Source organism: Cryptotermes secundus, unplaced genomic scaffold (genome assembly GCF_002891405.2).
Source record: "Cryptotermes secundus unplaced genomic scaffold, Csec_1.0 scaffold66, whole genome shotgun sequence".
Taxonomy (NCBI): Eukaryota; Metazoa; Arthropoda; class Insecta; order Blattodea; family Kalotermitidae; genus Cryptotermes; species Cryptotermes secundus.
The window spans coordinates 901,887-929,346 of NW_019731262.1; the positions used below are offsets into that span (position 1 = coordinate 901,887).

General features: G+C 40.9%; 2 protein-coding genes across 5 annotated transcripts in view; both read right to left on the minus strand.

The window, feature by feature from the left end:
* Positions 1–364: 364 nt before the first annotated feature.
* LOC111866692 lies at positions 365–12,006 on the minus strand. 2 transcript variants are annotated; one of them, XM_023855878.2, is made up of 6 exons: positions 11,872–12,006; positions 8,793–9,011; positions 5,946–6,266; positions 5,070–5,258; positions 2,834–3,051; positions 365–1,841 (listed from the first exon to the last, which is right to left on the minus strand). In XM_023855878.2, exons 1-6 carry the CDS (start codon positions 11,962–11,964, stop codon positions 1,607–1,609), a joined length of 1,275 nt encoding a protein of 424 aa, XP_023711646.1. In that variant the 5' UTR covers positions 11,965–12,006; the 3' UTR covers positions 365–1,606. The 2 variants fall into 2 exon arrangements, with proteins under 2 accessions (XP_023711646.1, XP_023711647.1); XM_023855879.2 differs by lacking the exon at positions 8,793–9,011.
* Positions 12,007–19,054: 7,048 nt separating this feature from the next.
* The window catches only part of LOC111866689 (hexosaminidase D), a 119,591-nt gene continuing 111,185 nt past the window's right edge, over positions 19,055–27,460 (minus strand). For all 3 annotated transcript variants that reach the window (XM_023855874.2, XM_023855873.2, XM_023855875.2), the window contains one exon: positions 19,055–20,771. In XM_023855874.2, coding sequence (XP_023711642.1) covers positions 20,084–20,771 — 688 coding nt within the window. In that variant the 3' untranslated portion in view covers positions 19,055–20,083. The remainder of the gene's footprint in view (positions 20,772–27,460) is intronic.

Genomic DNA, 27,460 nt, shown 5'->3' on the forward strand with positions numbered 1-27,460 from the left:
ACACACAGGTCCATGAGAGACACTCTTCCCCATACTGTTGTTGGAGTCTGTGGTGAATTTCAGCGGACGGGACGTTTTCTCCAACGAGGAATTTGATCACAATGCGTTGTTCCACGCTCTGCAATACCTTCTGTATACTCATCCCTCTAGCAACTCCCAGACAGCACTGAACAGGTTCTAACCCTAACAGGAGGGAGAGTGGAGGTCGTGGAGGTTGTGGCTACAATCTCTCAAGGTCGTACAGCTGCTGCGCAGTGCGGCTTGTTTGCAAAAAATCAGTCCCGGTCATATTTGAACCACCTAGCATATATAATGAGATGGATTGTCCAGAAATAAACGCAGGAAAATGATTGTTATGTTCATGTTTCATCACCAGAATACAGGACAAAATATTAACATCATGACTTTTAATAAATCCTTTAAAATATAGCAAACTTCAAAAGTTTGGGAACAACAACATAAAAATTACATCAACAAAGAAATTAAGAACAGATTCAATTTTGGAAACATTTGCTATCATTCACTTCAGGATCTATCATCTACCTGAGTGCTTTATAAATATCTACAGGCTAAATACACATAATTATAATTTTGCCTGTTGTTTTCTATGGGCATGAGACTTTGTCTCTCACTCTCAGTGAAGAACATGGATTGAGGGAATTTCAGAACAGGCTGCTCAGGATAATATTTGGATCTAAGAGAGATGAAGAGAGAAGAGGCTGGAGGAAACTGCATAACGAGGAACTCCATAATTTTTATTCTTTAGATAACATTATTAGGCTGGTCAAATCATGGAGAAAGGGACAGATGGAGATAAAAGAAATGTGTACAAAATTTTGGTAAAATCCCTCAAGGGAATGAATCACTTATGACACTAAGGCATAGATAGGAGGATAAGGGTATGAGACATAAGTTGTAAATCTGATTAACTGGCTCAGGATAGGGTCAAATGGTGGACCTTTTGAGCACAGTAATGAACCTTTGAGATTCATAAGGCAGGAAATTTCTTGACAAAGTGACTGTCATAAGTTTTGAAGCTTCCATGGCAGTGATTATTAAGACTGTTGTCTTCTCAGTTGTGATACCGTGTAGCTCGGTGTGTAGATACTGTACTGGTATTTTGGAGGAGCATGATGTCTCCACTCACACAGCTGCAGTGTCACAACGAGAAAACTACAGTCCCAATAATCATCGACTTCTTAAGAAATAGCCTGTACTTTGGAGTTAGTAATAACTAACATGGATTGCTATGTTTTTGGACTTGTCCATCATATGCTACACTAAGAGAATGTTTGTTTGCTGAGTTCTTTATTAAAATATTGTCTGCATTTTATGATTAGAAATATGAAAGACTGGTTAACTGTATAGTATATCAAGCGAATTTATTTTATGTAACTGTATATTGTGATACAATATATCATGTTACTAAAAATAGAATGACAAATGCTTTCTTACTTTGAGTGATGTATAAAGTAAGATTAGCCATAATCACTCTTGGTTTGTATTTAATTAGAAACATGTATGTTCCTTGTTTCTCATAAACAAATTGTAAAATGAACTTTGTTTAACTTTAGGATACAATGCATGAATCTAGAATTCATATTCATTACAAGTTACCATTGTCAACAAGCTCTTGTACCAATTCAGCCATCCTCCTCTGACAGAGTTCACTTGAGGTGCTCACCGGTAATGTGTTGTTGATACCTGCTTCTTGAGGTTTAGCACCATCAGAACTGACATATAAATCTGGTGCCTGGGCTGAATCACATACTGAGATGGGAATCATGTCTAGAGCCAGACCTAATCCATACTTCCCACATCGATGCATTTCGTCTTGTAACCTAATTTCAGAAAGACAAACATCTGTTAAGTTTTCTGCACAAGCATCACAATTAAAAAAGAGAATAATATTACTTCTTACACTGTTCATTTTAAAGGAATCATAAAACTGAACACATTTTGAAAATGAAGAGTATGATCTGCTGGGTTATGCAGCCATATACTAGCTCAGCACAAGTCCACCAACACTGCAGAGGGATGTATCACCTTTGCCTCTCCATCTCCTGGACCAGACAGTAGGCCTAGCAAGAAAACAACAACAAGTTCTCTTGTAGTTTTCTTCTGGCCTATATCAGGTCTGGTTTTCTATTCCCAGTTTGTTCTGCTTGCAGCCTGCTAATTTTTGGTTTCCTGCTTGGCTTACTGCCTGAGCCTGAGCATGAAGGTGACACATTCCTGCAAAATGGTAGTGGACTTCTGCTGTACTACACTGTATTACAACCAAAAAAATCATCCTCTTCATGGTCATTGCTGTGAGAACCTAAAATCCAATAGTTTTTTTTATTGCTAGTGGGGTGGTACTAAGTCCCTTGTACTGCGGCCACTTCTGGCCTATTGTACCAGCCCCAGATGATAGTTGAGGGTGATTGTGGAGCAGTTGGTGGAATGAAGATTGGCAGGGGAAACCGAAGTACTTGGAGAAAACCTGCCCCAGCGCCATTTTGTCGACCACAAATCCCACTTGACTAGACCCGGGATCGAACCAGGGCCACCGCGGTGGGAAGCCAGTGACTAAGCACTTGAGCTATGGCGTGGCCTAAATCCAACAGATGCTGAACATGTTCAAACTTCCTCTTGTATATACATTTAGAATGTGATAGGAAAGATAATAATGAAAAATATGTTGTTATGAAATGACAGATAAACACATTAAATGTCAAGATATGCATCATTTTTGTTATCTATATCTAGAATCAGCAACATTGTCATAACCTGAGACTGTATCATGTCTCAAGTTTAAAATTAAAATAAATTTGAAATAATTGTAACGTACATCTCCCACAGACAGTCGGGATCTAAAATATCAGACTCAAGGTCCGTAGCTCCTTGTGTAAGCTGCCTCAGTGCCTTGTTGAGAGTGGCGTGGTAATCAGACAGCAAGCCAGCCATATGCCAAAGCCTCATTTCCCTTGAGGTACAGCAATAAAGGAGGTTAACAATATCAAGGGCTGGTGATCCATACCGAGCAAGCTGGAAGTCTACCAGACACACCTGCAAAATAATAGTAAAACATAATAATTTACTAAACAAGAAATAAAACACAAGAACCGAAGTTCTACTACTGTGTGTCCAGAGGTAATATCTAAATACTGACAATATACTCATGCTGCAGCCTGGATTATTACACTGTGTAATCTGGTTACCAACATTTCAGAGGACAACTATACTGGGGCATGGGCACCAGTGGGTGGGCAGCAAGTCAGGCATCTGCCTTCACTCCAAATGAATTTTTGTAAAACAAGATCAGAACTGAAGAAAAGAAGATAATAGACGAAATATCAGTAATAAGAATTAAAAGTATTCTTTACAGCAATTATTTTTCTATTCTCAGTACTGTAGGGTGGTTAGTAAAAGTAATCTTAAGTGCCTGAAACTTAAGATTCTAGGCACATTTTTAAAAATCTAATATTGACACCCATGCATCACACAGATATATCTTATGGGAAATAAGCAATTTCATTATGTAAGTAGAGTAAATTTTAAGGAGAAGACAGGCAAATGATGGGTTCTATGCTTAGTAATATATAATAATGCAATTAATGAGTTAAAATTTTGAAATATTTGAAATATTACTTCTAAACACCTGCTGAAAAGAAGCAGAATCCCATTATAATCCTTCCATCTGCTACCACAAAGATGAGGGCCATATGTTACTCCAAAATGTTAACTACTTGCAAGACATGTCATGAGCCAGCAGACGCAACATGACTCTTCACCTGCATGAAAACCTAAAATCTTGCATTAACCAAATAAGTGCCCACTGAATTGACTACTCAAAATAAAATATGTACCAGTTGGTTATCCACCAATTAAAATAACAGCAACTGAATCACATGTCAGCAGAAAAAATGTCCATGTGCCCTTGATAAACCTAAATTGAGTTACCCTGTAGTCTGGTATATACTTATGAATGATTCGGAAAAACACATTGCCAGTTTTGCTGAAAGCATATATTTTGAGAACATTTATCTTATAATGATGACATATGCACCTATCATTTACAAATCTTAGGCAGATCATTCCTTTAATATGAAACATGTGTATGAATACAGAGACTTTCTTCCAAGCTAAGTGGGATTGGGAGATTTACATATCCTGTATAAAGTTTCATAAAATAAAGGTTACAGTGTGATCTAAACACACAGATAGACAGAGGGATGGAATTCCTTTGCAATGTAAGATCTGTGTCCAAAAATTCTGAATATATTAAGTTAACAATATTCTTCTACATTTGGGTTTACTGGGGTTTTGGACTTCATCCATCATCAGATAATCTAAAGAAAATAACATTTTTGAAACTGGATCTGTTTCCATCCTCAAGTGAGGGGGTGGGAGACAACTACTCTGTTTGGTCCCTTAGAAAGACTAACCACAATCAACGGACACTACAGTGCAGACACAGAAGTTATTTTCTCTTGTATTTTGTTTCATATGCACCATATCAAAAAAAAATTGAATAAATAATGCATATTTTAATTTGGCATAGACCAATATTATATGTTCCAATCTGTAGACATTTTTTAGAATATAGAAGGGACATTTAAGCTTAATTTGAGCGTATATTGAACCAAACGTCAAACAAAATTAGACTTTTTAACAACATTCAGAATAATAATAGTCCATTCAGTAGTTACAGAGATATAGCAGGATAACCAGAAGCAGCTCATCCATAACGTGTTCAGTTCATCATCCAGAGAATGCTTTATAACTGACTAATTAATGCCCTGTTTCCAGATTCTGAAATATTTTCCTGCATATATCTCATGTCATTTGAGGTTTTCACAGAGATAATTATGGTTACTATGATATTTATGAAATCTGGCAGACTGTTCCAGTATTTTAGGGGAACTGATGCCTCCATTTTCAGAATAAGAAAAGAATCTTTCTTCTCCCATGAGACATTAAATTCATCTGAACCACTGGTATCTATCAACCAAACTACATGGTGTCACATCCCATGAGACAGCACTCTTCTGCATACATCTGGTTTTTCAGTCTGTATTCCACACCTCAAGAATCTCGCCCGTCTCGGAATATCGAAACAGGATGTTGTTGGTCCAGTAATCTCCGTGACAAAGAACTGCAAGGGGTTCTCGTGGCTCCACCAATGAAACCATGCGCCTGAAGAACTTACTGTTGTCAATAAATTCTCTGAACTTATCCAGGTATAGTGTTCCATCACCTAACGCTTCCCTCACCTGAAATAGTGAGTTAAGACATAAAGAACTTCTTCAGTTGCCATTAGACTAGAGGTGTAGTTCTAAAAGTAATAGGGCCATAATGGTCCAGCAAGCAGTTCCAAGTGGACAGAAATGAGTATAAATATAAAAAAGTTTTGAGAGCCTTGTGTTCCACTTCAGTGTGCCAGGGAGGCGCCCTGGTACTCAGAAGAGCACCACTGAGCCACCTTGGACCCTCCTGGATAGACTACAGCCCTGTAGTTGACCAACATGCATGCTGTATCTCTAAATGGAGGCTGGAGTTCCTCTTAAACCTTTGCAACCGTCTAACAAATTACATGGCCTCACATGCCAGAAGACTCTCATCCTGATACTCACTTTAGATCTGGCACATTATGAAACGTTACACATGGCCTCTGACTTTGACAGAAGGTCAGGTGGCTGAGGATATGGTCATGGGTGTGGGGTTTGTGTTAGTGGGGGTAAGTAGAGGTTGTAACTAAAGTTTCAGTTTGAGACAAGGGTAGTGATTAACACTTTCCATGCTAGAGACGAACACTTGTCCTCTCAAATGTTATGTTTTGTTTAGGATCGCTTGCAAACTGAACTAAGCAAGTGCGCAAACCCCTTGGGCCTAATCAACCGAAAACGTAAACTCAGCAGGAAAGGGCTAAGGCAATACTCTGGACATAAGTGCATACTCACCACGGTGAGCGCATTACGTGTTGCGGCCCGATAGTAACCTCGGTACCAGTCCTCGTTCTCGGGAACAAACAGCGCCTCTTGCACGCAGGCAGCGACCCTGGTGGCGAATTCTTGCGGCCGGCGAAGTTTCATTGCCAGCGACAGGGCATGTAGAAGAGCCAGCTCTCGCATTGCGGCGCGGCAATGCTGTGCGTCCAGGCCCGCCTTGCGATCAGCCATAACGAACCCTCTGGCGCACAGGTCCTCAAGTACCAGTTCTGAATCATGGGCCAGGTAACAGCGCGGGGCGGCTCGGAACGGTGAACTGACGGTGCAGGTTTCCTGGCGACACACACGACTGAGACCACTTGTCGGTAGGGCTGCATATCTGGGCTTAGCTCTGGACAAAATTCTTTTCCAAATAATACAATTCACCATGAATTCTGAAAATCTCGGTTCCGCTGCCCCTATCTCAAGCCACTGCTTCCAGCTATTCTAACGCCTTCACTTACACTCTGCCCTCATGAGATGGATGAGAGGGCGAAGCCTGGGCCTTCTCCCTCTCCCCACAGTAAAATGTCCCTACTTCTCCCATGACTTTTCCTTTTACCTACTCTTTTAAGGCTCCCACACACCAGAGCGATCGCGGTGGCGATAAAGTCTTCTCACACCACATCGCGGTGGTACCGATCAGATCGAAAAATCGCGTAAGCGCAACATCGTAAACGATGCATCGATTATCACGTCTGGAAGAAGCGTTACTTTTGGCAGCGGTAGTTGATGATGTGGAGCAGCAGCAAGCAAGGCAATTATTCCTTTTATTGTGTACAATTTGAGAAATCTGAGAAGTTATTACAAATATTAACATCACAATTAATATATTTTTTAGAAGGAAGCGTAAGGAAACGTGCGTTCACGACCTTCATCTGCTTCGTGAGCATGAAGGAGAATTTCATACTTTGTATCGGCAACTGCGACAACATGAAGAACGATTCTATATTTACTTTCGGATGCCAATTCAATGCTTTGATGATCTACTGGACCTAATTAATATTATGCAATTTTATTCCTTCAATTAAATTGCTCTGTTGTTGCACTCATTCTTCATGCTAACACACAGCGACGCGGGCAGCGGTCAAACTCGACACCGCGAAGTAGAACGCTGCCCGCAAAATCGCTATCTGTTTGAAAGCGTCTATATATTTTTTTTATTGCTAGTGGGATGGGACTAAGTCCCTTGCACTGCGGCCACTTCTGGCCTATTGTACCAGCCCCAGACGATAGGTGAGGGTGATTGTGGAGCAATTGGTGGAATGAAGATTGGCAGGGGAAACCGAAGTTTTCGAAGAAAACCTGCCCCAGCGCCACTTTGTCCACCACAAATCCCACTTGACCAGACCCGGGATCGGTGGGAAGCCAGCGACTAACCGCTTGAGCTATGGCGCGGCCTCAAAGCGTCTATAAGTTCAGCAGGAAATATCTGACCGCCACCGCCACCGCGATCGCTCTGGGGTGTGGGAGCCTTTACTATTGTTTCTTGGGCTCGGGGTAGCGTAGTTGGTTGAGGTACTATGTTACAAGCCGGAAGGTCGAGGGTTCGATTCCCGATGAAGCAATTGATCTAATCTTTCCAGCCTCACTAAGGCCCTGGGGTCGACTCAGCTTCTAACAGAAATGAAGTACCAGGAATATTCCTGGGGGTAAAGGACGGTCGGCCGGCGAGTAAGGCTGACAACCTCAACGCCATCTGTGAGCCGATTGCCTTGAAAATGTGGGAACCTCCACGTTTCACAATCCTATGGGCCTCGACGGCCTTTTATGGGGATAGAATTCTTTTACCCTCTGTCGTGGATCGTGTCGAGCCTCAGATTCAATCCCCGGTGACATTATTATATTTAAGCATCCTGTTACACTCACACAATATATATGAGACAAACTCCGTCTTAAGTGCAACAATTTAATTGTAGTTCTTTCTTCTTCCCTTCCTCCACACTACATGTTTCGGCCCTAAATGGCCATCATCAGGTATGTATAATGGTGTGACATAATGCACGATTCGTGGTTGACAAAGTGGCACAGGAGCAGGGGTTCTCCGTGTTTCTTTGGTTTTGCCCTGCCAATCATCTTTCCACCATTGCTCCATATTTATATGCTATCGCTCCGTGCGATGTGCAGTAACCCCAATCAGGCATAAATTTGTCTCGTCTTCAGCATTTGTATGTCTGGGGCTTCATCTTTGACCGGCTGATTACGGGCCCACAATAATTTTTAATTAGATCGTAAACAATCTTCCTAATCGATTTTCCTGAGACTACGCTCCCTCTGACGTCGGACTAATATCAGTGAATATTGTACATGTGGTCACCTTCTTTGTAAGGGACTGTAAGCCTATCTATACATTGGTTTAGTTCTTGCTAAAAGAAACGTTCTGTGCTTAATTAAGCACCACGCTATGAAGACGTATAGGGGAGTGGAGGTATATCTCCACCATTCTTGTCCTCGGCACTAGATGGAGGTGAGTGGTCAACTTCACGCTCCGGCTATTTTGTCAGCGCGAAGGAACCCCTTGGTACCCACCGGATAGGAGGCTGGGTGGGTCCAAGAGGTGGTCTGGACGCTGTGGAGACGAGAACATCTATTGCCACTGAAGACAATCGGACCATATTCTTCTACCGTCCAGCCTTCAGCCTAGTCACTATACTCACTGAGCTATGCCGTCCATCTTAGCATCAACTGAAGATAAACGTAACTGTGTAGCCTTTAGAATGTAGAGATGTTTATTTTCACTCCCCTGTGCGTCTTCAAGGCGGTGCTTTATTCAGCATAGGGTCAGTTTACCCTTTACCAAGCTGTACAAGTGGCGGATACCTGGAACTCGAGCAGTACTGGTAGTGCCTGTGTGTAGAAAGCCACCTCGTTCCTGAAGAGAACGTCCGACTTGAACGCCTGGCGGCGGGTTGGATTGTCGGGTAGACATTTGTAGATGAGCGAACGCTTCCACGGTTCTCCATCCTGAGTCGTACCCTGGACATGAATCCGGTACAGCATGGCCGTATAATTATCACCACGACCCGAGCCTGTGGCAACCTGGGAAATTGGGAATACTTGTATTCTCACGTTCAAATCGTGAAGTGAATGGCATCTGGCAAATCTCACCACTTCAGGGTAAATGTTGGAATAATATTTCAAAGCAGGCCACGATAGCTTCCCATTACAACTTCTTCAAATTTGATTATCCAAAATTACGTTCTCCTGGGATGTGACGCCATGTGGTTTGGTATGAATGTACCGAAGTTTCAGAGGAATATGCTGCTTCCAACTTCAGGGTGGTAAGTCATATCTCACAAGGCCGTAATATAAATACGTCGTGAGAACTTCAAATCCCATCATTAAACGTCTTATAATCATACATACTGAGAGACCCGTCAAATACCTATAAGTAAATAATAAGTAGGTATGAAATAATGAAACACAATGAGTATTCCAAACACGGGAAAATGAAGGGGAGGCAATAACATTTTACCCTAAGCTACATTCACGCTCTACGTAATTAACAACACTACCCGGTAGGGTCAAGAAATTTCTGTTCTCCAAGCCAGCCTCCTATCCAATGGGTACCGGGAGCTCTTTCCCCGGGGGTAAAGCGGCAGGGACGTGAAGCTGACCACTCACCTCCATCTAGTACCGAGGCCAAGAAAATATGGATATATACATCAACTCCCCCATACGCCTTCATGGTGTAGTGTTTAATTAGTTAAGCACAGGGACAACTTTACCTTTTACAGTACATGAACCGATGTTGAACTGTAATTTCTCTGAAGAGGTCTGTCTGCGACGCCGTGTGGTCCGTTGAAAGTCAACCGACATTTCGGAGGAACATGCCGCCTACATCTTCAGGGTCGAGGAATAAGTCAAGTAAGAAACCAGCGTGAAGAATGTGGCAAGCAAGGGTATGGTTTCTTGACTTACTCTTCGACCATGAAAATGGATGCGATATGTGCCTCCGAAACATTGGTTGACTTTCAACAGACTACACGGCGTTATGTTTCAGAAGATAGAAAGACATCTTCATAACCATCGATGCGGGAACCTCAAATCTCATTTTCCCTGTTCCTGATTGAGATGACCCAACGAGAAAGCACTCCATTTCTGTGAGATTTCGAGTTCTGGGTTTCCCCTTACGACTCCTGCCTTGTATATAAAAATCCACTTAAGTGTGGATGGCCCTCAATATGTGAAATTGCAATGGTTACCGCAGAAAGAATATTAGAGCCGGACTGCTCATCTTGAAGGCTGTTAGTACCTGACTCATCTGGTTATACCGACTTTTGGCCAACTTGTCATTTCCTGCCCAGAACACCCATATTTATAAAGTTGTACAAACAGGTATGACGTATGAAGATCAAATAGATAACGCCCAATTCACGAAGTTATCGAGACCCAATCGCTGACGTCCGCTTCATGATTTTATCTAGATCCAATCGGTAACGCACAATTGATGACGCAATCGAAACGTAATCTGCAACGTCCACTTCAAACAATGACTTTATTAACAGGCAATTACAAGTACGATAGGAGAATTTGTTTGGCGTTGTAAAAAATGCCTAGAATGTTCTATCGGGTGAATATAGTGTCACTGACTTCGGGTGAATTTCAGAATAGAATTCCAAGGCCGTTATCGTATTTTAATATTCAAACAACAGATGTGGAGACAAAGGATTCTGAAATGAACGATAACAAACTGCCCTGGATTTTATCTGCTCTTCGGAAGCTGTCTAACTCTCTTCCTTTTCTGAATGCCTGTCTGTGCATATCACGCTAGTTATCTCGGGAGTGACGGCCAGCCTGTAGTTTTCCTTGTCGAACTGTTCAAACTGTCAATGTTGCAAGTCTCTGTGATAAACGCAATTGACTTGCCCGTCTCCAGAGAAAATGAGGACATAAAAAGAGTGACTGCAAAAAAAAAACACTTTCAAAGGGGAAATGGAATGCAACTGATAACTTAATAACATTCATGAGGCCAAAAAGCCATTGAAACATGATAAGGTAAAGTTAAGTTTTACCTGTGCTTAACTAATTAAGCACTACGCCATGAAGGCGTATGGGGGGAGTGGATGCATAGATACATATTTTCTTGGCCTCGGCACTAATTGGAGGTGAGTGGTCAGCTTCACGCCCCGGTCGCTTTACGACCGGGAAAAGAGCCCCCGGTAACCATTAGATAGGAGGTTGGGTGAACCCCAGAGCCTGTTTGGACGACGTGGAGAAGAGAAAATTCTTGACCCTACCGATATTCGAAAGCCGAGCCCTCGGTCGTCCAGTCCGTAGTCAGTCGCTATACCAACTACGCTATTCCGGCTCCTTGACAAAAATACAATATTTTAATAAGAAAGATTTGGTCCTATGCATAACTAATTAAGCATTATGCCATGAAGACGTATGTGGGAGTGAATATATAGATCCATATATTCTTGACCTCGGCACTAGTTGGAGGTTACCACATTTCAGTACGAACTGGAATGATGTTTCTTTGTGGAGTGTCTGTTAGTCTTTTAAGTTATATTATATATGGCAGACGGTTGCCAATGTTCTGAAGGAATGTATCCACTGAAGACGGAGGCAGCGTTTCACTTCGAAACGTTGCTATCCACATACAAGATTACAGGGTGTCATAACACAGAAACAGCAATATGAGCCATCATCTCCGTGGATACCTCAAATCTCATATCTTTTTAAGTTCACAGTTAATATTTTACGATTTCAGAACGCTTCTATGCGATTAATTAATTGTTTCACGTTGTATAACATCGTCATTAGAATTAGTTGCACGAGGATTAATCCAAATACGGTAGACCCGTGTCTTAAAGACGAAACTAGACACTAGAATTCTTCGTGTTTCGCCTCGTAGTTAGGGAACTTGTATCATACCGGTAACTGCGAACCTTACCTCAAAGGAAGAGACGGTCACATCGGGTTCTGCTTCAGCGAGCAGTTTCCGCAAGAATTCCAGCGTCAAGTTGTGTGGTGCTTGCATAGTCATCGCGGGCGTCCAGCCGGTGGCCCTTCGCTGATAACATTGCGCTCCCGGCCGGTGCCTACCCCGGCAAGCATCACAGGAAGCCGGCACTTTACGAGCGCCAATTCAATGCAGGGGTACAACCAGAAGGATTTTTCTGTCATGTTGGGAGTCACGGAGTCTGGGAGTGACACGTACCCCTCACTCAGAGGAACAACAAAACATACAACGACAATTTGTCTTATTTTAAATCACTGAAACCTGACATTCATCCATGTTGTCTGCAGCTTATTTAACGATGCTGAAATATATATGACGTCGAATGACTGACTAATGAATGGGAGAGCGGTCACCGCCACAAAAAGAAAAAACTTCAGTGTCTCGGCCAAGATTCGAACCTGGCACCTTACAATATAAAACAGAATCATTACTGCTTGAGCCATCTTGTTCGGTTATAAATAATGTTTAAAGATTCACAGGAAACACAGTACGTCTGCGCTACAAATCCCAACCCGTTCATGCTGGACTCTTGGTAAATTTACGCCACGAAGTTGTTGCAAGATGAGTACTTAAAATTGTAAAATCTCGCTTTGCTGGTGTTCATTGTCTTATTTACGCGTTTTATTCACTTTGCGCAAAATAGAAATTCTAGGAAACCTTACAGCACTGAAGTAATTTTAGTAATATAATCTCGAAATAAACTTTACACTTCGCTGATTCATTTTCTTATTCTGACAATTCTTTAGAAAACGAGATTTAGTTGTTTTGTCGTGCCAAGCAATGACAATGTGGAGATTATTCTTAGAATTAGGGTTCTTTCCTACTCCAGCGTACTTTTGCAGTACCCTCACGAAAATGCAATCTACATCGCCAATTGCAAGGGAAAAGCGAATATAAAGAAATAAATTATCGAAGCGTTGGAAACTTACATTAGTTTGAAGCTCCATGAGTACTAACATGTAAACTACTTTCTTAAAGGGAAGGAGAAGCCATTTTATCATTCCGTAACTGAGTACAGAAGCAGAAATGAAGTCCAAAACTTGGAAGACCGGCGATGTGATAATGTGCTGCGTGGTAAGAGATGTCATATCTTCGGAAGCGGTGATAGATTTGTTTGGGGCAATAATGAGATGATGATTAGCGGGGAAGAACTGACGAAATTAAAAAAAAAAACCAAATATGTTCTACTACCACTTGGTCCAGCACTGATCTCACATGAAATCACCTGAGATTGAACTCGAGGCTCCGTTGTAAGAAACCTACGCCCAAAATACGCATGGAAACGAGAGGAGTACTGGCGAGAAACAGACGTACTCTCGACAAAGTAGCAGTTGTCCGGTCATTTGCAATTGGTACGGCGCTCTCATTAATATCACTGCGCAATAAATTACAGTAATTATAATAGTGTAATTCATTTGAAGGCGGGTTCGAATACCTCCACCGTGACCCTGTGGGTCGTAGGAGGCGACGAAAAGGGAAGACTCAGATCTGAGAGTAAAATAAGTTCGCAAGTCCCAAGGAACTCGGACCCGAGAAAGACTCCGCTGGCAAGAGCCAGCAGCATATACAAAAGACAGACCCGTCCTCTCGCCAGAGAGGGCGCCCCACAAAAACAAGACCGTAACTATCAAACAGTAATAAATATGTGGGGTCTCGACAATAAGACTTAGTGACTGACTGACTGACTGGCCGTCAGTGGCAATGCGACTTTGACAGTGTATTTGTGTGTTCTGCATGGTTCTCACAATAAACAGCAATTTTCCTACACAACATTAACCGGTTGGGATTTGTAGCGGTGACGTAATGTGTTTCCTGTGATGTACGAACTGAATTTATATATACTGCATTCTGCCCACGCAGTGTATTTATGTGTTCCGTATGATTCTCACGACAAACAGCGATTATTTCCCTAAATAATACTAACCGTTTGGGCTTTCTATCGGAGACGTAATGTGTTTCCTGTGAGGTACGGACTGAATTTATATATTCTGCATTCTACCCACACAGTGTATTTATGTGTTCCGCATGGTTCTCACAATAAACAGCGAGTATTTCCCTAAACAGCATTAACCGGTTGGGCTTTGTGGCGGAGACGCAGTGTTTCCTGTGAGGTACGAACTGAATTTTTATATATTATTTAGATGCATTTAGCGTATTTAAATTACTACAGACTGGCTAACAAATGACAGACCCGACCTCTCGTCAGAGAGGGCGCTACACATGGACAGGACAGTAACTTTCATACAAAAGAAATATCTGGTCATGAGCCCCAGCTGGGGCTCGACACCAAGACAGACAGACTGACTGACCGTCAGTGGTAACGTGACTCTGACTCTGACTCTGACTAGCGTATTTAACTTACGCACTGCTGCCTAGAAGTCAGCTTGCATCTGAAAGGTCCTGCAACCGCCCTAACCGAAGAAGATTAGGAGATTGGTGTGATATGGCTGGCAGCCTGTGAGGACATGAGTTCGGGAGCACAGAAACGTCCACCGTTGGAAGGTATTTCCAAGCAGAGCAGTAAATACCGTGACTGACAAAACTAGTTTTTGTGAGATAGTGATTTGTGAATTGCAGTCACAAGTTGTGTGTTAAATTGTCCAACAAATCCAATTACCAATCCAAACCCCGTCTATAGTGACGCGATTTTTTCGCTCTTACAGTAAAAGCCGAATTAGTACACAAATTTCACGCCGTGCGGCACGACTGATATTTACCCGCCCATGTTGTCATCAAAATGTAACCTTTTGAATGTGATATTGAAATTATACTCTTAATGTAGCCCTTCCAGCGTTAAAGTCAAAATCCCAGTTATACGCAGCAAACTCCCTCCTCATTACAATGTCCACTTCTAATGCTTTACCCTCTCTCAATCGTACCTCTGCCAGAAAGACGGGTAGGCACAGTCTGGGAACCTTCACAGCAGGTCATTTTTTTCTGTCTCCTCCCTCAACATGTAGTCTATCACTTCTCCTCCCGCCATTTTCCTTCTCTTTCCCTCTTCATGTTCGAAATGAGTTATGATATTTATTAAAACAGTTGAACTGATCACAATCCAGTACTGCAGGGTATTTTGATATCACCATTTTATAAACATGGCTGTCAGTACAGTGGCAACGTGTGACTGATCTACCCTCCCCTTCCACCCCACAGGAACACATTACTCTTCGTCCTGTGCTCGCTTGATTGCACCAACAATTGATGCAATTACACTTCTGTAACTAAGCAATTTAATTCTTGTTTCGTCACTTCCCTTCACGTGTCTACTACGCTATTACAATATAATGAACACATTAGCCTTCCAATATGCAGCACATTCACGAATAAAATCCCATCAATATTCAGCCGTTTCGTCGTGTGTCTACAAAACAGCCATCAATTTTTTGATTTCTGCAAATGATTGGATTAGACCAGTTTCTCACAACACACAGTAAAAATAATTACCACTAAACATAAATTCAAAGTATCAGAAATTACAACAACAAATACAAATTACATACCAATCAACTCCAAGGAGCAAAGTCCTACTTAAGAAGCTAATAGTCGCTCAGATAGTCAAGAAATACCCTGCCTTTTAGACAAACTGCATATATATATATATATTACTGTGTTCAAAACAAACAGCTGCTGGATCCTATTTCAAGCCAGATTAATCCAGTTCACACTCTAATACCCTATTTCTTTAACACCCATTTCAATATTATCCTCCATCTAAAACGTTTTTTCACATAGCTCCCTCCTGCGGTCTTTCTGAGCAGAATTTTAGATATATTTCTCATGTAGGCTCACCTGTGTTTCTCATCCCTCCTGTGCTACAAGCTTTGCCCATCTCATCCCTGTTGACTTCATCATACTAACAATATCTGGTGAGGTGTGCAAATTACAAAGCTCCTCATTATGCAACCATGTTCTCAGGTGCCCTCAATTCTTGTTCCCTTAGTGTGAGACGCCAAGTTTCACATCCATGCAAAACAATAATTTTAAATTCCAGACATTCAGAGATCAGGCAATAAAACAAAAGATTCTAACTGAATGGTAGTAAGCATTCTCTGACATTAATCTTCTCTTAATTTCTTCACGAGCACAATTTTGATTTTGTCAGTGTTCTGCCAAGTATTTCAACTTTATAACATTTTCAAAGACTTTATTATTAGAATTATCAAATCAAGGATTATAAACTAGGCAGGTTATGTAGCATGCATGTGATGCAATCTGAAAGAAAGAGTCCATTAGGAAAGTCTAGGTATAGATGGGAGGATAATATCAGAGTGGATCTTGAAATGGGATAAGAGAGTGTGGACTGGATTTATCTGGTACAAGAAGGGGACCAGTGGCAGATTTTGTTAATACAGTAATGAAACCTTCAGAATTGTTTGAGTAGCTGAGTAACCATTAGCTTCTCAAGAAAGGCCAATAGACCTATAACACATTTTTTTACTGACAGACTTAGGTTCACATTTCCTGATCAAACTTGAACTGGTTAAATGCCAGTATCAGCTGTTAACTGATTTAATAGGTTCCTCCTCCATTTGTGTAAGTTTGAGCATTATTTATTATGCACTGGGGAAGCATAGAGGAGAAGGTACTTCTGGCTAAGCATACATTGGTGGAGCACATAGGGGAAAGTACTTCTGTCTAAACATGTATTCGTAGAGCATAGGGTGGAAGGTACTTCTGGCTAAGCATGCAGTGGACATGCATGGCAGGAAAGGTACTTCTGGCTAAGCATGCATTGTAAGAGCATAGGGTGGAAGGTACTTTCAGCTAAGCATGTGTTAGAGGAGGGTGAAGGGAAGGTACATGTGATTAAGCATGCATTGGAGACATGGCAGAAAAGTACTCATGACTAAGCATGTATTGAAGATGCATGGCAGGAAAGGTACTTCTGGCTAAGCATACATTGGAGATGCATGGCAGGAAAGGTACTTCTGGCTAAGCATGCATTGGAGATGTATGGCAGGAAAGGTACTTCTGGCTAAGCATGCATTGGAGATGCATGGCAGGAAAGGTACTTCTGGCTAAGCATGCATTGGAGACGCATAGCAGGAAAGGTACTTCTGTCTAAGCATGCAATGCGAAGCATGAAGGGGAACGTACTTCTGGCTGTATATTCTTAATTAAATTGAAGTCAGAGTGGAAGATCAGGGATGTCAGAAGCATTTGTGTCGGGTCTGCTGTCAAGCTGTGACACTAATGTCACATCCATTGGATTTAAGTAATGTTATACTAAAAATGTACTTGCAATTTGGATAATGGTGTCACTGTGGTACTATTCACCATCTCAGATGACTTCTAAACATAATGTCATTCATTATTTAGTACAGCTGGCCATAAGTGTCATGGTGGATCATGTTGGTATTCTCTCATTCTCACTGTGTCAGTCCAAAATGTTACTGCAACTGATGGTTTGACCATGTGATTTCCTTCCATATCTTTATGTTTATGGCACCCTCTGCATGTTCCACAAATATGGAGCTCTAAATCCAAGTTCATCACATGACTGTGCTGTTAACAATAACTGCCATAAATATGGAAATAAGGAACACTCTAATTCATATATCACCTCACTGGAAGCAGTTACATCAAAGCAGAAGAAATATTTTGCTCTACCACAGTACATATGAGAAAGTACTGTGTCCGTGGGGAGGGAATCAATATTTTGATGGATTTACGTGTTTCAATCCTCCCCAGATTAGTAAAGAGTGGTTTTTGGTATGGTGTCTGTGTGTGTGTGTGGACCTTGCTAGCACCTGACCAGTTGGCTGGATTTTATTCATATTAAGTATGTAAGAGTTTATATATGCTACATCAGTGCCCAAAGAATCTTAACATTCCACCCCCCAAAACTGATGCCATTCAAATGAGCCCCAAGTCATTTCCTTGAAGATGACTCTAATGAATTTGATTTCATTTTAGTAACTTATGAAGACCATCTCTCTCAATAAAACTACACAGGAAAATAATGGTAAGCACACTAGAGATCCATACATAAAATGCCAGTTTTCTTGAAACAAGCTTTACTGGTCACATGCATTTCATTTCTGTTTTGTATTCAGCTACCAACAGCTGTCTACCAAACAACAAATGATTTCACTTCTCAGGTAACACAGACAAAGTCAACTGTATATGAGAAAGTACATGTAGTGCTTTTGCCCTAATTTTTAAATTTATTTGCAGTTTATTTAACAATGCCATCAATAACTCAGAGTATACAGAATCAAATGACAGATGACAGTCAATAATAAATTGCGAAGTATCTGGAAATATGTTTATCATGGTCCAATTTAAGGTAATATCCTAGTGTCTATCTGAGGAATACCATGTAAAACTTCAGTTAGGATAGCTGGTGTCTGAGCTGAGATTTGAACCCACCAAGCCAGAAGTGTTACCACTTGAACCAACCTGCTTTGTGTTTAGACATATGGAAAATGTTTGGGGACTTGAAGTTATGGGTGAAATGAGAATTTGAATCATGCATAATGTGTAATTATCCATACATATAATGGCAAACATTTATTATTCTGTTGTTATGTGCTAGCACATAATTATGAATAGGAACAGATAGCAGCAGACAACGGGCAGTGAGAGTTATTCTGAGACCATATCGCAGTGTCTGTTTTGTCCAAAAGCGTTCATAGCATTCCTGTAGATAGCAGCACCACTTAGTGCATATTTTTATTCTATAAGGTTCTCATTTCAGTATGACTATAGCTGTTGTCTACAACTTTTGAGGTTATTAAGGTTAGGTATTTTTCATGAAGTTTGTTTTTAAAAATCCCTGCTGAAATTTCAATTGACTTTATGCTAGTCATTAAGAACCATAATGGCATTAGATGTTATATAACCTGTTCCAATGTTTCTGAACTTGTGGGGCATGTCCTGCTGGAGGGACATAATGGTTGGCCGAGTGGTATGTGAGGTCTTGAAATAACAGCTCACATTGATGACCAACATAATACTAAAATGCATATAATTGTAACCGTAAATTTCTTGTAAAAAGTGAAACTCTGTTTGTACTAATGTGGGATTGCAGTTTCACAAAATGACTCACAGGACACAATACACAAAAAGGTTGAGGATTACTGATCTATGCGATTGATAAAGCACTGGCAAATAAACAAACATCAACTGGAATTTATGCATAAAATGGATGTTAGGCCAGAGTTTATCTCTGTCTGGTATGATACTACAGCTCAACCTGCCAAAAATGTTTATCATATAGTTTCTAACAGTTCGTGTTGATTTAGTGTGAGGAACTGAATGTAAGGAGAAATATCATTAAAATCTTATCCATATTTCATTACACTGACTGCATTTCTTTTAAACAACTCTTCTGGCCACAGACATTACACATTCATTTTCAGGAGCACACTTAACACACACACAAACATACACACTGTCAGACATCCCTCTAAACTGACTCTACACACAATGTTACATCATCTCTCTAGCCTACCACTAGTTTCTGTCTTCAACAAAATATAAGTTCACATCTTGTGCCAGTCCTAATGTTTGCCGTGACTGAAGTTCCAGTCATAATGTCCTCTTGGTCCCTGACTGTACTGATCTTCACTCAACTTGTGCCGGTGTGCAGTTATAAAATAAAAACATGCAACAACACTGATTTTAAGTTCTCTCTGTCAATAAAGAATTCATAGGCACATTAACAATATGACAGGAAGGTAACACTATGCATTTATATCATGTTTCATTTCCTAGTCATTAAAAATCCTCTTTTAAATATTTATAATACATTCACAGAAACAAACTCTCTAAACTATCTTCTATCACTGCTTCATATAATATCTTTCTTATCACGTTCATTAAAAATAATTAATATAAAATTCATTTGATTGTTATGACATTAATTTGCTATTGCTTTAAAACAGTGATTAAACTTTGCTTCATAAATACTTAACCGCACAACTTCGTTATGTTGCATTGTTTTGTGACTGACAATAGTGCTAAGTGCTGTGCATGGCTAAAACAGTTTTTCCAAAGTTTTGTACCATTAAACAGTAGCCAATATCCACCATGTTGATGGCTGTGTCAACAACATGAACATTCATTTTGAATGTGTCATTGTTTAGATATCCAGCATCAGCAATATAACAAAGCCAGTGATATAAAGCAAATAATGGCGCTATTTTCCTGATAATTGAGATACTGGGATAGTATCTGATGTATCATCTTCTGGCATTGGTGCACCAAGTCTTTTGAGATCTCTGAGAGGTGGGAGAGGCCTCTTTGGCCAAATTCGAACAGACTTAAGGGCTAAAGAGTCATGCTGCAGTTGTTCTAGTTTTTGGATATCTGGATAAATACGTTGTTCTACCCATTCTGTGATGGTGAAACTATCAAAAACATCATCCAAAGCGTCCCTCGCTGAGCGCGCCAGTGATGTAAGAGTGTGATATACTCGAGGATGTTCTCCCATGAGTTCATCAACCCTTAACGGGCTTGAAAACTTTCTACGAATATTATAATCAGTCATCCAACCTTTGGACTTTGTAACAGATTCGAGGAACTCCTTAACTTCAATTTCTGCTGCATGAAGGCGATAAGTGAGTTTGAAAAATGGAGAGCCTGGGAAAAAACAGCGACCAAATTTGTCCCAGAGGTAAGGATCACTGTTCAGGTTAACAATGGCCTCTGACCGGCTGTAACTGGAGCTAGAGGAGGGACTGCCTGGCCGGGAGCACCCAAGGCTGGAATGCAGCTTACTCTTCAGTGATTGGTTGAAGTAACCGTGGCTTGTGGCCAGGAGGTTGATGGCTAATGAGGGCACTGCAGCAGGTAGCAACTCGCATAGCACCGCAAAGTGGTCATATCTGGAAGAACAAAGAGTTTCATGTTTAACTTGCACACAGAGGGATGAGAAATACAGTTTATTTTAATTATTTGCTTACTTACCAGACTATACAGTGTCAAATGACTAAATGAAAGGGACTACTGAAATGGAAAGGCTGTGGACAGACACAGTCAAGACCTAATCTCAGATACTATTCCAGCATTTTCCTGGACATATTTAGAAAAACCAATGAATTATGAAGATTCATCAGATGATGCATGTAACAACAACTTCCAGACTCATAAAACCTACTTCTCTATTTCATAGATTTCTAGTCCCACATATCTATTACTATTAATGTTATCTTGATGCTTTCTTATTTTATTTTTGATATACAAATTATTTAATTAAACAGACTCCGTATACATTAAATTTGTTCAATATAATGTAAAGTTTTGACCATCGCCATATTTGTAAATTTCTACATATACATCACACACACACACACACATATAACATGTAGGTATGTTAGTTATCCCCCTCAGACTGTCAGATAACAAAAATCTTTGCAGGCCAACACGTTGTTGTATTACATGTAACAAAAAATTACCTAAACACAGCTGCATTTTTGTTAAGATCTACCACATCCCTAGCCAGTGGGTATCAGAGGACTTTCCCTGCTTGCAAAACTGGCTATTCACCTCAACCTAGTACAGAAAGTTAAGTAAGCATGGAGCTATACCTCTACTCCCCAATACATCTTCAGTACATGGAAAACATGATTTTAGCTTTCAGTCATCCTATGTTTGATGCTGCATAGTCCTGCCCTACTAACAGCAGTGTTAAACAAAACATAAGTAGGAATCGTAAATTATCACCGTTTTAAGTCTTACTTGTTTTCTGTCAAGTATTTTTTATAGTTCCTTGCTACCATGTGATTATAACTNAATGATTCAAGCTTTCAGTCATCCTATGTTTGATGCTGCATATCACCGTTTTAAGTCTTACTTGTTTCCTGTCAAGTATTTTTTATAGTTCCTTGCTACCATGTGATTATAACTTAACACAGTTTACTGTAGTCTGTCTGAAACATCTGTGAGGGCACGTCCTAACTTGACTAGGGAACCTTACAGAAGAAAAGTTTGTTGTGTGCAATAAGGTCTGTGGTATGGCGATTATAGTTCTCATGTTAAAAACAATATCTAGAGACTTCATAATAATTTTATAACGATTATGTCACTGAGATGACGTACCTCAGGGATACTTTTGACATCGCATAGCCAATGTAAACTACACAAGGCATGAAACAGTAGCAGAGTGATGAGTACATGGGGGACTTTGGGGAGAGGGAGCGAGAGAGTAAAAGCGCAATAAAAACGGTGGGGTGTTAATTCAGATTGTAGGCACATATTCCGCAGTGGTTATATTGTGGGTCGCTAACACAAAGCGGGCTGTACTCCAAAATGTTGTTACACACTGAGCATGTAGAAACAAATTTGTGGTTCATTTAACGAAGCTACTAGCAGCTTATACGGTAAGGAGGGTAAGCTCAGCGGTAACTTTCTAGAAAAACATTCGAGATATGCTTGGTTTGAATCTCGGCAATAGTGACTGAGGTTCTTCGTGGTTTTCCTCTGTCCCTCCAGGCGTATTACAGAACCTCGATTAGGGCAATGAACGCTTCCTTCCAAATCCTTTCCAACTCAACAATCATCAGTCATCCACTCATTCGACACTAAATGGTTTAGCTTCTGACAGCGTCGTAAAAATTTCCCATAGAAGAAAAAACAATAAAAGTAAAAAAGTAAAGCTATCCCTGTAACAGGCTGTGAGATATTGAGGTTCCAACATTATCTAGACAATCAGCTGAGAGATGGCGATAAGGTTGTCAGCCTTACGCGCCGGCCGCGCTTTACTCCCCAGGAAAATTATTTAATTAATTCCTGGTACTCATTTCTGTTAGAGGCTGAGTAAACCCCCGTGCCTAGTTCGGCTGGAAGGATTAGGTCAACTGAAAAAAATCCAATGACCTCATCGGGATTTGAACCCGCGACCTTCCGGCTTGTAGCGTAGCACTTCAGCCACTACGCTACCAAGAAAAAAAAAAACAGTTCACACCATTTCCTGACTTCATCCATCTGTGACCCCCCCCCCCAGTGCCCTGGCAGAGATGAAGCCCCCAAATTAAAAGTCAAGGATGTGATATTGTGCTGCCAGGTGAGGGCTATCGCACAGATGTGTATGAAGCAATGGTGGAATGAGAACTAGCAAGGAAAATACGAAGAAACTCGGACAGAAATCCGGTCCAGTGCCACTTAGCGCATCACGAATCTCGCATTCAGTTACCCGAGAACGAATCCAAGGCTTTGCGGTGGCAAGACAAAGCCTAACCAGCTGAGCTAGGGCATGGACCTAGCCCAGACTTATTATCAGTGAATAATGACTGTGGATTGAAGTGGAAGTAAAGTGCCATAACAAATTTCAGGTACTATCGCGACATTCATCTTGTGAGACTAAGGAAACTTCAGACGCCAGGATATCTCATATCCCGGCCGGGATTCGAACAAAGCAACTCTGTAATAGAAGTCAGAAGCATCACCGCATGAGCCAGCTTGCTTTGTGAAGCCGTGTTCTCTGGTAGAATACTCCGAAAGTTTGGGAGGGACCGGATAGCTGGAGATATAAAAGGAAGGTTCCTACGAAGCTCTGGTAATTCTGTATCTGGCTGCACGGTGTCACATACCCGACGACGGTAATCGTAAAGCAAGTAATGATCATGATTCATCCTCTTCTTGTAAAGTGTGCATAAAGCATATGAGGCAGGGCTACAGTGGATTACTATTGTCCATATAATTTCCAAACAAAACAGCTACACAAACAGAGACATAATCGAGAAAAATATGTGGGTTTGTGCATTCAGCCTTCGTTAAAGATAAGACCGCTTCCGCTCTCCAAGACTGATATAAAAAGTGTAAAATAACAGCAATTTCTTCGGAATCTTCTTTTCTATGTGAGAAAAATTTGATACCATGTTTAACAGTACATGCGGCGAGGACTCAAGCGCCACCTGCCAGAACTGATGTGAACTAAGTCTGAGCCTCAAGATATATGAACCCATACATTATTTATGTCCAAGTGACTCGCAGAAGGGGTTTAAAAGTGGTCAGACAGAGACTGAATGTTGAAGCAAAACTGCAAAGAGCCGTCAAACAAAAACAATCTCCCATGCCAGAGAAATGAGACAGAATTATATCTCTTGCTCTATTTTATTACACGGACACAATAAAACATTCTGCGTACAGCAAAACGCGAAAGACGGTATTGAAGTTTCTAAATTCATAACACGAAAAACTGTTGTGAGGTATGAGGTAGATAAAATATTAACCATTTGAAGCATCACGTCCTTGAATTTTGTATTTATCTTTTCCGGGGGAGGCTAGAGGGTGTTATTTTACAATACTGTCAATATTTAGACTACACAGCACCAAACGGTGTGATCGTAAGATGTATGACAAATCGGTAAGAATGTGGAACGATGCGGTAGTGGCTTACGTTAAGGTATTATCCCGGATTTTGCCTGCAGCGAGTGAGTAAAACCACGATAACTCTCCCAAATAAGAGTATCCAGAGTTACATTAAGCCAGCCCACTTTATTGCGTCTTCTATGGCTGAAGTTGGCCGCGCCATACCTTAAGGGGTTAGTCGCTGGCTTCCCACCACGGCGGCCCGGGTTTGGTCAAGTGGGATTTGTGGTGGACAAAGTGGCTCTGGGGCAGGATTTCTCCAAGTACTTCGGTTTCCCCTACCAATCTTCATTCCTCCAATTGCTCCACAATCACCCTCACCTATCATCTGGGGCTAGTACAATAGGCCAGAAGTGGCTGCAGTACAAGGACCTTAGTCCCACCCCACTAGCAATAAAAAAAGAAGGCTGAATTTCATCTATAAAATATGTACATATTCAGTCCATACCTCACAGGAAACACAAAGCCCAACCGGTTAATGCTGTTTAGTTAAATAATCGCTGTTTGTTGTGAGAATCACACAAAACACATACATAAATACACCTACAAAAAGAAAATACTATCTTCCTCAAGCTCTTACACTTCCTCCTTCAGCACGAATCCCTATATTCTCTTCCAGCTGCCTAGTCACAAACGTTGATAGTAATAACCACATGATACTCGTAAGTATGTGGGGCTTTCGGGTGGTGGGCATGGGCAAAGGGTAGGAAACTTGGAACATTATTGCCCCCACAATCCATGGGGATTCTTTTTGTTGCCTCAGTACAGGGCAAATAACATAGGAGCTTCCGGAGGCGGGAACAAATACGTCTCCTGAATTAGAACTCCTTCGCAAAGCAGTTTCACTTCCAATTGGTACAAAAATCCAGCTCCCTGCAGCTAGACCATTCCCATGCCAAGTAAGTGGAAGTATTCCTGTAGTCATGGCTGTTGTCTGTTATAAATGGAAGCAAACATCAAGCAAGCAAGTGAGAATATTTTCTAGCCGCTGTTACACTGGACCTCACTGGCCTATTTATATAAGTTTTATGACTTGCTTATAGAAACAAAGCCATTACAACTTTATGACCTCTGTCACCACAATTTATTAAGTTTACTGAAGTAAAAAGCACGAGGTTTATAGTTTAGAGACCTACATGAGAAACATTTCAAATGCTACAGACACACAAGACTGAAGGTAGCATAAAATTTTGCCATATAAGTATCTTTGGAAAGGGTCACTTGAAAGACCAGGAAGGAGATGGGAAGATCAGTTTTTATGTACTGTGGCATGTAGACCCATTGCTAGGCGACAACCATGAAATAAACAGCTATAAAACAGCCGTTGTTAGGTATTGGCTCTGTAAATAACAGCCGTTGCTAGGTAACTGCCACAACAGATCTGTAACATGCAACAATGGAGTAACTAGGAAGTGGTGTTCTCTCTCTCATACACATGACAGTATGTATTAGGAACGGAGATTGTGAGAATGGGAGGTGGATAGAACTGACTTGGATTCATGTCCAGGGATGGGCTCTCATATGAGTACTATTGTGTTGAACGTTTGGGTTCTTCTACCAAAGAGTCAGTAAGCATACCATCCCTGGCCTACATCCAACGAACTCCACAGAATTGGGATCTTCTCAAGTAACTAATAATCACTCAGCAGGTCAAGCAATTTCTTACCTTTTGTGAACCCAGAGGCTCATTAGCATATTCACAAGAACGCACCACTGGTCCCTATCACAAGCCAAATGAATTCAGTACATATCCTCACACATAATTACTCTAAGATTCATTTTAATATTCTCCTTACACCTATGCTTAAGCCTTTGAAACTGTCTTGTGCATCCAAGTTTTCAAATCAAAACTCTGTACTTTCCTTTCACTTTTCCTACATATGCTACAAGCCTTGCTCATCCTATCCTCCTTGATCAGACCAATATGGTGCTAAGCTCAAATTATGAAGCTCATCATTATGTCATTTTCTCTATCCTCTTGTTTCCTGCCTCAAAACTCTGTTCTCAAACGTCCCACTTCTGTCAACATGTATGTTTTTCCCTCAGGATGACAAACAAAATTTCACTTCTATACAAAACAATGACTAATTCAGGAACACAGTTCATATATTTTAATCTTCAGGTTTTTGGATGGATGATAACAAAAGAATATGAACTGACTATTATGAATTGGTCCTTACAACCACACTTGTGACAGATGACGGAGTAAAAACGAAGCAGCTTCATGTACCCTGTGTGACTGTGGGGCTTTGGCTAACTTTAGATTTCGACACCTGGGACTTTATTTCATGGAACATGCAACTATGTAGGTGTCCCACTTTCTGAAGTACTACACTTCACTGAAGTGTCAGGGGCTTAATTGGGGTTTGCTGGAAAGGAACACAACAGACTGGAGATGGTCACAGCATAAGGTCTGGTTCAACCCACTCCTTTTTCATGTATTCATTCTTGAATCAGCTCTTGACTTATACAAACTCTTTATAAAGTATTATTCCTGACCCATCTGATTTGTAGTATTCATGGGTTACAGACTTCACTCTCCCTGAAATCCAACTGATTCAAAACCCTCTGACATAAACCATTCAGAGTGTTGTGACATCTGAGGTTCTCACACCAAATTAATATTATCTTCCACCCTGACAAAGGATACAGCAGGTTCCTTCGAAATATTGGCACCTACCTACCAAATTACACATCATCATATCCATAAAGACCACAATCGATCTTATTACTAAGCTAGATGGTTTTCCTAACAGCAGAGTTTAGGAAACTTATTTTCACACAGCTCAGGTGAGCAGATACTGGTTTCTCACTTTGAGGACCAACATTCAGTCCTGGTAGCCTTCATGTGACATCTGTGTTGGATAAAGTGTCAGCTGAACAGGATTTTCTCTGACTTTCTTTGGTTTTCCCCTATTCATCCACATTCCACCTTTGTTCTACATTCATCTATCATCACTTCTTTCTGAGATGTGAGATAGCCATGAACAGGCAGCACATTATCACATCTTCAGTCTCTAAAGTTTGGATCTTTATTTCCGACTTGTCACTTGGGTGATCACAGGGAAAACAAAGGAAGTTTCGAATACAAAATGGCTGTACTTTGTCTTCCCCAACATAATGAATTAACTAACTTCATGGAGCTGAGCCCTTCTTGAGAAGCCGCCACTTGTGCAGCTACTCAAAAATTTCTCAACACTTTATG